This window comes from Notolabrus celidotus, chromosome 12 (assembly GCF_009762535.1).
Source record: "Notolabrus celidotus isolate fNotCel1 chromosome 12, fNotCel1.pri, whole genome shotgun sequence".
Classification (NCBI taxonomy): domain Eukaryota; kingdom Metazoa; phylum Chordata; class Actinopteri; order Labriformes; family Labridae; genus Notolabrus; species Notolabrus celidotus.
Window position 1 is genome coordinate 34,376,027 of NC_048283.1, and position 10,778 is coordinate 34,386,804.

Consider the following 10,778-nt stretch of genomic DNA (forward strand, 5'->3'; position numbering starts at 1 on the left):
AGCAACGCTGTCCAATTTTATTTACAGTCTATGGTCTTAATAGAGAACATTCCCTCTCTTCTTGCCCCCTTTGAGCAGCTGACTAAAGAGATCAACTCCTCCGATGCATCTGTAACAGACGTTCTTCCTTTAATTGCAGCACTAAAGAGTCTTCTAAGCAAAGAGGTTGAGACAAAACACAAAACAATGAAAGTACACTCTTAGAGTCTGTCAGCACACGTTTCACTGAGATCTATTCAGATCCTCTGTACTTCATTGTGACTGTACTCGATCTGTGTTATAAAGATCATTACTTGGATGTGGGAATAAAGCAGCGCGCACGAGAAATGATCCAGGATGATGGATGCGGAGAACCCGCTTGGAGATGGAGAAGCGCACAGCGAAGGAAGGAGAACAGAGCGGCCTTGGGGCAGGGGCGTGTCCAGAGATTTTTGACCCGGGATGGCCAAACCGAGGCTCTCACTTAGGCAGGGGTGGCCAGTGCATTTACAAATAAATAACATTTACCCTTTCTGTCCTCACAACCTACTTTCATTAAAGTATCAAACAGTTATGTTCCCTTTGACTTAAAAACAAGAAACATGACAAAGTGGCATAAATTGTCTAAGCTTAATTCTTCAAGGACTTACAAAAGAGTTTTTTTCAAAGTTACATTTGAGGATAGAGAGGCTAGAAAATGCCTGTGCAACACAAACAGAAAATGCATGGCTTAAAGCTGGGGTTGGTAGTCTCGGAAAACTAGCATGAATTTGAATGTAGCATTTCCTCATGACTCCGTCTAACCCCTCCCCCTCTCCCTCAGAGCTCCCCCAAAACGACCCCCCCCCCGCTCACATGCACGTGCGCTGCTGACTTGCGACCATATGATGGTGACTAGGGATGTTAATAATGTTTTTTCTTATCAATTAATCGATAATTGATCGTTAACATTTCCAAAAATCGATCACGGAAAATACTTAAAATGTACATCCTTAATGGTGACTGATTCAAAACCGGTCCTCACCAAAACATTCTCATAGTGAAAGTTAAAAACACAAACAAACATGGCTGCTGTTAGTACTCACAACTGTCATTCTAGCATTATCCAGTTGTACCAGTGACACGATATCAGGAGAAAAGTTATAACACATGTAATACTGTAACAGATCTACTGTTTGTTAAACGTGTTCAGTGTAGATGTTCTTAATTCCTACAGTGTTGACGGTCAGTGAAGGCATCAGGAGAGGTGTAGAGTGTGTGAGCGGGAGAGAGGTGAGACAAGAGGAGAAGTTCTTCATTCATTCAAACATTGATTGTTGTTTTGTTGGTTGGCGTGATCACGGCTGACAGTGACCGGTTATTAAAGATCAACGTGTTCACCAATCGGCTCATCATCACTACAGTGTCCGGACGGACGCTACAATAAATATATATTTTCTGTAGGACTTACTAAATGTCATTAATTCTTCTGCTTGTCAGAGCCCCGTGGTGGGAGCTTTTTAGACTCTGATCCGGACTACAGTCCTGAGCAAAGCACCTCATCGGGTCAGAGGGGACAGGCCTGAGGTCGAGCGAGAGGGGCAGTCAGTAGAGTCAGGGGAAGCAGAGGCAGGAGACGGGGACTCAGAGGAGTACACACTGGGGAAATGTACGCGCAGGAGGAGGGCAGAACGGCAGGATGGGATTTGAATGGTTTAAAATTTTGGCACCCAAAAAACGGTGATTGGTTAGTGTTTTCCCAGGTTTACTCCGGCTGTAGATAGCAGCTTTTTTTTTACCTCTTTTTTAAGAACACATATGTATTGATTACCATCAGGACATAAAGATCATTTTAACCAGTATAACAAAAAGTGGATCTAAATCTGATTACAAACCCCTGCTTTAATGTCAAATCCAAGGAGTGAAATGTTACAACTGTCCCCGGTCTCCGTACTAATAATTGGCATCATAATTTATTTTGGTGTTTCGGTTTTCGGCCTTGGTTTCCTCATTTTCCGTTTTTGGTTTCGGCCAAGTATTTTCATTTCGGTGCATCCCTGGTAGTAACAGATGAAAATCCCTCCAGTGCGAGCTGCAGCTGCTTCACAGGCAAGTGTCACAGGCTAACACAGAGAGGAAGGGGGTCCGATCTACGTTGTTGTCTGTCACATATCACTCTGCTACGCTACTATGTTTACCTTCCACTTCACTTCTATCATATATATATATACTGTACATAGTTGGCCTAGTTAGCAATGCAGAACTGTGTGTATTGTTTTTATTAAGACGCGCCACACGCCACCGTCGTACCTCCGTGCTAAGTTATTTGAGCGTTCCAGTGTAGCTCAAATTGAGCACAGCTGACATAAATGATCAGATGAGATGATCGGTTCAACTGCTGATCACTGATCTATTAAAAAATGCCAAGATCGGCCCCGGTCTGATACTTCAGATCGTGGATCGGGACATCCCTTGTCTTTTCATGAAAACTGTGGTTGTTCTGCTAACCTAGTGTTTCACAAACCATGCTGCTCTAAGGCTTCATCCTCTCATCCAACAGTGCTTAGTTCTGCTTCCAGAAAACCAGCATAGGGGTGGCCAGTATGACAAATCTGAAGATTCAGGTTGAAAAACTAGTGGATGACTCCAAAGATGTCCACTAATTAAATACTATTTTCTAGCTAGAGATTAATCATTTATTAATATTACTTGGGCGAACAGACCATTAGAAAACCGGGTCACACTTTCTCTCCAGTTTCTGATGCTGTAACTTGTTCTTGTAAAAACCAAGATTACTTTTTTCAGCATGCACTGGCAGTAGTCAACTGAATTAGTGTGGAGCCAATGTGCAAACACAAAGCATCTTTTATACCTAGAGGCTTTGTTATCTTTTTGATAAAATCCTCTGGCCCAGAGCATTGTGGCATATCCACTGATGGGGGACCCACTGCACCTCCTGTGATGGAGATCATTGTGTTGCTTTACAATCAGGCTGCCAGAAAGCCTACCCAGTCCAGACTGCAGCCACAATATTGGTCTTCAACAAGAAGCTTTTCCTGCCACCATCATTTGCTGGTTAATGGGTACGGATACATAAAAAGGACACCCACACACAGGCGAATTCATTATCTGTTGACATGGACATCACGCAGGGAGGATTTTGAAGCATCAAACTCTTTCCACTTGTAAACCTCAGGTTTAAAAAAGAGGAAAGGGGCCTCAGTGACTAGAGTACTGCAAGGAAGCAAAGTCAAGGCTAAATTAGGAAGGAAAAAATCAGGAAGGGCTCTATAAAAGAGGCTGCTGTGCTTACAACAGAGAGGAACCAAATGAGGAACAAAGAGCTGCAATTTCAACTCATCCTGTTTCCAACAGACAAAAAAAATATGGCAACATGTCCTCCTGCACTCTATGTAACAAGCTGTGAGCAGGAGAGCCGGAGTTACAAAACCCTCAGAACCCTCATGTACAGTCATGTTTAAGTAACTCATAAACAGACTGCGTGTTGAACAGCAGTCTGTTTCACAACTTAGCAACTTATTTTTGGGCATCCATCTGTCTTATAAGGGAAAAAAAAGTTGAAAGAAAAAAACAGCTAAAAAATATCACCTTTGTTTTTACTTTAAAAAAAGTCTATGAGTCAGTGTGTCTCTTGTTGACGCTCACTTGGGGGATTGAAGAATGATTCAATGTGTCAAACTTGTCTTCTCACTCCACACAGGAATACAAATGATGTGTAAATGGAGATGCAATTTTATGTCTCTTCACTTTTTTTTTTCACATTGTAAGTACAATGACAGTAAACCCTTTTGTATCTAAGTGCAAAATCACAATGCAAAGACAGCTATGGTGAGAGCTTAATGGAAAGCTCTAAACCTTTTACACTGTAAAAAGCACTGTTTGTTCTTGTCCTGCATTGTTATAACGCACAACTACCTACCCACAAATGCACAGACGAATATATTTAATGCAGAGTGTCTTGTGCGGTGTGCTGTAAGTGCATCTGTGCATTCCACTTTCAGACCTACAGAGTTGTCCTCTTACCTCTGAATGAACCCTCTGGACATGAGAGTGCAGGTTCCCCTTCTGGGAGAAGGAGGCCGGGCAGAACATGCAGAGGTGAGGTTTCTCTCCGGTGTGTCTCACCATGTGGGTCTGTAGCACCACCTTCTGGTTGAAAGCCTTGCCGCAATGCGAGCACTTGTAGGGTCTCTCACCTGAAGGGAAAATCAGGACACAAATCAGTTCAACGGGATAAAGGAAAGAATGGTTTTTGATTCATCCAATTGGAATTTCTACAAACAAGCAACATACAGTCTTTTTGTTATTTGAGAAAATGCTTAAATGACATAATTAGGTATATTTAGAGTGGAAATTCAGATATTTATAACGTATGTTGTATTTTTATATAAGCAATCTGCTGTTTCATGATTATTGATGACTGGTTGAATGTTGCCATGGCTCCCTAGTAAATAATTCTCTTTTGCTCATTGATTTCCACTAAAAACTGAACAATTCAGAGAAGAAATATACAATACATTTTTGCTGTGAAGCAGATACGGAAAATGTATGATGTTGTCGTGCAGTATGGAAAAAAAATATTTCTAGGTTTGAAATTACTTTGGGGAAAATTTGAAGGAAACTCAAAGTTTAATAGGCTATAAATTTTGTTTCTGTATGTTTTAGTTTGTTTAAAGAACAAGAAACTTTGAGCAAAAAATTGCACCAAAATATCTGATGTATCAAATATGATACAAATTAAAACTCATACATGTAATTTGCTATTTAATTTCTTTTTTTTTTTGTCAGAAGGTCAAATAAACACTCCATTTTCAAAGAATGAGAATTTTCTGCCAATTATTTGATGGTTCAGGCTTTACAGGGTTAAGATAGCCATTGTTCTGAATCTACAGTGTTAAAGTCATAATATTTACAGTTGGTTTAAGACTTTTACTTTTAATTCATGACTGCCTATAGGGGTTCATATGCTGATAAACTGAGCTGTATATAACATTTCACCACATTTCTTAAAGTAAATGTTTAAAAGGTGACATATCACGCTTTTTTCATCAATATATATTGGTCTAAGAGGTCCCCAAAACATGTCTTTAAAGTTTATGCTCAAAAAAACACTTTGAAATCAGATTTTGGCATGCCTGAAAAACCCTCTTCTTCAGTCCTCCTCAGAACACTCTGTTTTCTCTCTGACCACGCCCCCTCAGGAAGTGGATGTGGCCTGGGCTCTCCAGCACGTTGATCTACTGTTTACATGTTGGCTGAATATACACGGCTGCTCACAGATCACGTTACTTCAACCCTCTGAATCTGACCCAGAATCTGATCCTGACGGAGAGGCGCCTGTAGCAGGACCTTTCTGAACCATTGGTCACAGATTTAGTGTTTCTTGTTGTTTTATTTATCAGTATGTCGACATGTGTCTTGGTACACAGCTATGAACATGTAGCTATGTGGCTATGCTAACTAGCGCTAGCACTTTTCCATGACAAATAAAAATCATCCACTAGATCTTCAAATCTGCAGACGTGGGGAGTAAAACCGACCTCTGCCAGAAAGGCAGCGGGACCTTTCTGCAGGATTGCTTCACAGATTTTGTGTTTCTTGTTGTTTTATTTGTCAGTATGTCGACGTGTGTCTTGGTACACAGCTACAGCTACGACATGTAGCTATGTAGCTATGCTAACTAGCGCTAGCACTTATCCATGATAAATAAAAATCATCCACTAGATCTTCAAATCTGCAGACGTGGGGAGTAAAACCGACCTTTGTGTTTATTAAGACAGCCTACAACTAGCATGCCTCCCTCCTAAGCTCCTTGCTAGCACACGTGTGCAGGGAATGAAAAACGGAGGAGGGATTCAGTATTATTTTATACAGTCTATGGGCTGAACAAGCTCTGAGCTCTCACTCCGTGACAGACCGGATATTGTTGTTACGTAACAAAAACACTGAAGTCTGAAACGACTCGTTTCACACACATTTACAGAAAGGTGGAGAAATCAGAACAGGGGCAGAATGGATTTTTTTCATTCTCGGGGGGTTTGTAGACATGCCAGGGAAACATATTTCAGGTAGAGAACCATTAAAAAGTCAATTTTGCATGATATGTCACCTTTAATATGTATAACAATGTTTGGTTATATCCTTTTAGCATCTCATAAGTTCATATACGAAAAATACACAACACCCAGATGATGTCCAACAGTAGGACACTCAGCTAACCCATCACTAAGTCCACTCTTCTGTCTCTCAAACAGTGACATTATGAAGCACAATGTCTGTGTGCACTTTTGTGTGCACTTTTGTGTGTCTATGTGTGTGCCGTCTCCCAAAGTGACTCTTCACTTCATTAGCTGAAGAGCTGCTTGAGATTCGAGGCACAGATGAATCGACTCCATCCACCATTAGTCATCCACCCAGCCGGCCAAATAAATTAACATGTGGATGATGTGTAAACAACATGTGGGTGGAAGCTGCTGGCTACTTTATCTGAGCCCAGACAGATGAACGGGTGCACACATACAAATACAAAGATGTTAGAACTTTGACAGTCTGTGGAAACTCCACCCACACACATATCTCTGACTGACAGCTGAGAGATGAACTGAGCTGGGGATTATTGTCCTTGAGAGATGTGGAGTAACCAAAGCAAACTGCTCACCTATAGGTGGAGGTACGTCATGGAGTCATTTTAGGAGAGTAAGTTCAGTTCAGGAAGACAAATAAGAGACTTCTGCAGAATCTGTTTTTGGGGCCTTACAGCAAGCGACAGAGCGCCAGAATAATGAAAGAATAGTCTTGTATCAGTGCGCACCCATTTTAAGTGATTCGATAATGAATACAAAGTTGTATTATATACAGTATTGTACTTGAACATGTCCTCCCTTGGACTCACCTGTGTGTATTCGTATGTGCCTGACAAGCTGACTGGGCTTTTTGAACGCCTTCCCACAGTGATGGCAGCTGTTTGTGAAGCCGCTGCGGTCAATGTTTTTCTTGTAGTTCCTGGAACTAGAGTTGATCGACCTATAGAGGGAAGAAACACAAAGTTTACAACTCATCAAAGGAACATCAAATCTACCACACTGACAGACTTTTACTTTTCCTTTAAATGTAGGATTCAATGTCGTTTTCTGATTTCAAAAAGGCTTGTCCTGCTCAGACAAATAGTTAGCATGATCTGAAACACTCTCATGTACTAATTTATTCCATGTTTTGGTGCAGCCAAAACATGGAATAAATCCAGAAACGAGTCTATCCAGACTACACTCGTTTTTTGAAACAGGCTTTAAACATGTTTATTTTTGCTGTAAAGATCGGCTTGTTTGAATTAGTGTGTGTGTGGTTTCTGGCACTTCCAGATCCAGCCTCAAGCAGATCCTTGATGAACTGCAGTTTTTAGCACCTCTGCAGTGGACTCATATTTTTAGACCGCAGGTATCCGCTTGACAACTACACACGTATTTCCAGGGACTAAGCATTGCTGTAAAATGTAAACAAACACACCACGCCGCGTCATAGAAACACCAATGTAAAGGTCGAGACAGACGCTGTCAGAGGGGGGGGGGTATTCGAATAATTGTCGAATAGATGCCAATGATTGGCGAATAGTATCTTGTCTTGAAATGCCCATCCCAATTTTAGACACTGTGTTTCTACAAATGTTTAGAACAAAACACAGATTTGTGCTTTCTTTTTTCCAATATTGATCTACTCCAACTAATCCAGTGAGTTGTCTCAACACTGTCTGTGCCCTCAAGATATTTTAAGGTTTCCAGTTTCGATCACAACATCCATAATTTCCAACTTTGCTTTTATAAAGCATTGAATTCACAGGTGGTGCCCTGACAAGCTTTTATTGATGCTGCTGTTATGACTAAGTCTGTTTTTAACCCTGGTTTGAATGTACAGCCTCCTTTTGTAACGGCATAAAGACGTTGGATTGTTGACCTTGTATGGGCTTATATCTGGCTCTTATGTTCATTCAATTCATAAGACTGAATGAGAATGTTCTCCTATTCCCTGAACGCTTGAATGCCATGACAAATGCATGTAGTCATGAAAAGCTAGTTTATATTTATCACAAAATACATTTTAATGGACATTCATTGCTGCAGAATAAAATAAGCAGACAAAAAAGGGATACATTTTTTTCTGTATAATAAAAAGACTTGCATTACATTTGAGAAGTACTGGTAGACTTAACACTATAAATGGCCATAACTACAACACTCATAGTTTTTTTATATTGTTTTGACTTCATGCAATTTTTATCCTGACTCGGTCAAATGCAGTTAACCAGCATGCCCAGAGCTGCCTGACCTCATCTTCACGTGACTCTTCATGTGCTCCTTGAGGTGAGCCGACGTCTTGAACTCTTTGTCGCAGTTCTTGCAAGTGAAGACCTTGACGCCCGATAGCTCTTTTCGGTGGTCCTCCAGGTGCAGAGTGAGCTGGCTCTGTAGAACAAACTCATCTCCACATTCCACACAGATTAAATTCTGCAAAACAGCAAACACATACAGTATGTTACATCCTTCCTTTTGAGCAGTAAGTAGGGATGTAAGGATATATCGCAAGACGGTAAGAAATCGATACATATAAGGGTGGATTAAAATCGATTCACAACATTTGTATCTGTATATTATTTTTAAACAGTAGAGGGCGCTATCTGTATTATACTCTGCTTGTTCAACATCATTAAGTCTCTTGCTGCTCTCTCATCACTCTCTGAGTGGAGGTGTTTTAAGTTTAAAGCATGTTTCAGAATCAGCTGACTGAAGGTGTTGCTCACAGCAGAGACGCTCAGCTGGGGGCTGCAGCTGAGTGACAGGTCTCCACGAGCGCCTTTTTTTCTCCTAAATGTTTATTTTTCTCTATAAGAAGGAGAAAACTGGACACTGAGTCTGAAATCTGATCCTGTTCAGTTGTCCTGTTGCAGTAAATCCACATGTTGTAGTCTGAGTCTTCACTCTATGACCATGCGTCCACAGAGATTATTTATAAGCCTGCTCCTCACGTTGATATTCAGTGTGTTAACATGTTGAACACCTCAATATGATCTGTAGCTGTTTAATACTGTCAGTAATATACACTGTGTCATGAAGGAACATTTGATTCAGGGGAAAAACACATTTGTCATTATGTTGACATGGAAAACATTCATGTTTTTTTAATGATTAAATATAATTGATGGTTAACATTTCCAAAGATCGATCACTGAAAATACTTGAAATTTACATCCCTAATTTAAAGAGATTGACCTTATTTGTTTTAATATTTAATATTTTCATTTTGGAATCGTTCACTTTCCATTTCTCTATAATTGTTCTGAAATTTTCCAACAAGGTATTTTTGTACGCTGATTTTAGTTTTTTTTCAAGTTGTGGAAAAAAAAGTGTGCAGTGGTTTTATTTGAGTTACAACACACCTTAAAAATAAAAAAAGATGACTTTGTACTCTTCTTTACAAAGAAATATATGAGAACAAATATGTATCCAACTGTCCATATCTGAGAATTGAAATAAAATGATGTTTCTTTTTTTTATTTTAATTTCAATCCAGTTTTCTTCAAAAACAAGAATGTGAGTGAATCGATCGTGAACCAAGAATCGGGATTCAAATCAAATCGTGGGTTGAGTATATCCTTACATCCCTAGCAAATCGGTGATCATGTCTTTTCCTTACTCACCTCCTCCTTCTCGTGAAGCATGATGTGAGATTTGAGGCTGGCAATGCGAGAGAACCTTTTGTTGCAAACGGGACAGGTGAAGTCTGAGGTCGTGTGTGTGGATCTGTGGAGTGTGAGGTTGAACTCCACATTAAATGTCTGTGGACACTGGTCACATCGATGAGGCTGCAAGGAAAGAAAATAGAGTATTAGATGAGAATAAAAGCAGTGGAAATGATCTCAGACGTCTCCCTCTGCATTTCAATCCATGCTGCTTTCCATTATCCCACTTGAAGGAGACAAACTGATTGATTAAGGCGATTAAGGTGTTTTGCTCTGAAGCTGGAAAGCTACTTCTCCATTTTGTATTCAGTGTTATTCAATAACAAGTGTCTCTGGTCCTCTGGTTGTCTGGTGTGGCCCCCACACCCATTGTTATGGTATTCATGGTGGTCAGCCTGACAGTGCACAATAATGTACTATGGAAGATCACCTTCACCGTTATCACATGTTTGATGCCCTGAAATCTCACATTAAAGTCATTGCATACAATTGTATTTATTTATTACTATTTTGTTATTATTATTATTATTATTATTATTATTATTATTATTATTATTATTATTATTGTTATTAATAATAATAATAATTATTATTATTAATGTATTTATTTTTATTATTTTTTCCATCATAGTCATTATAACTATTAACATTAGAATTGCAAGTTAAGTTATGGAAATTAAGTTTGTGTGTGTGTGTGTGTGTGTGTGTGTGTGCATGCATGCATGCATGCATGCACGCATGCATGCATGCATGCATGCATGCCTGTGTGTGTGTGTGTGCGTGCATGTGTGCATGCGTGTGTGCGTGCCTGTGTGTGTGTTTGGGTGTATTTGTAGATGTGTTTATGTGTCTCTATACTTGTGTGTGTGCTCGTGTGTGTGTGTGTGTGTGTGTGTGTGTGTGTGTGTGTGTGTGTGTGTGTGTGTGTGTGTGTGTGTGTGTGTGTGTGTCTGTGTGTGTTGGTGGATGTGCGTGTGTGCCTCTCTCTTTCTTTCTTTTTTTTCTCTTCTTTCTCTTTCTACTTTAATTAATTAATAAATTATTTTATTTTTTGCTTGTTTCTTCTCTT

The 10,778-nt window shown here is 39.9% G+C and overlaps 1 protein-coding gene across 2 annotated transcripts in view; it reads right to left on the reverse strand.

The window, feature by feature from the left end:
• LOC117822866 (zinc finger protein 236-like) overlaps positions 1–10,778 on the reverse strand; it is a 132,464-nt gene that overhangs the window by 86,995 nt on the left and 34,691 nt on the right. For both annotated transcript variants that reach the window (XR_004633266.1, XM_034697795.1), the window contains exons 3-6: positions 9,668–9,832; positions 8,299–8,477; positions 6,872–7,002; positions 4,003–4,175 (exon numbers count right to left, since the gene is read on the reverse strand). Coding sequence is in view for 1 of the 2 variants with exons in the window: in XM_034697795.1 (XP_034553686.1) it covers positions 4,003–4,175; positions 6,872–7,002; positions 8,299–8,477; positions 9,668–9,832 (648 nt within the window). In the remaining variant the exon portion in view is untranslated. The remainder of the gene's footprint in view (positions 1–4,002; positions 4,176–6,871; positions 7,003–8,298; positions 8,478–9,667; positions 9,833–10,778) is intronic.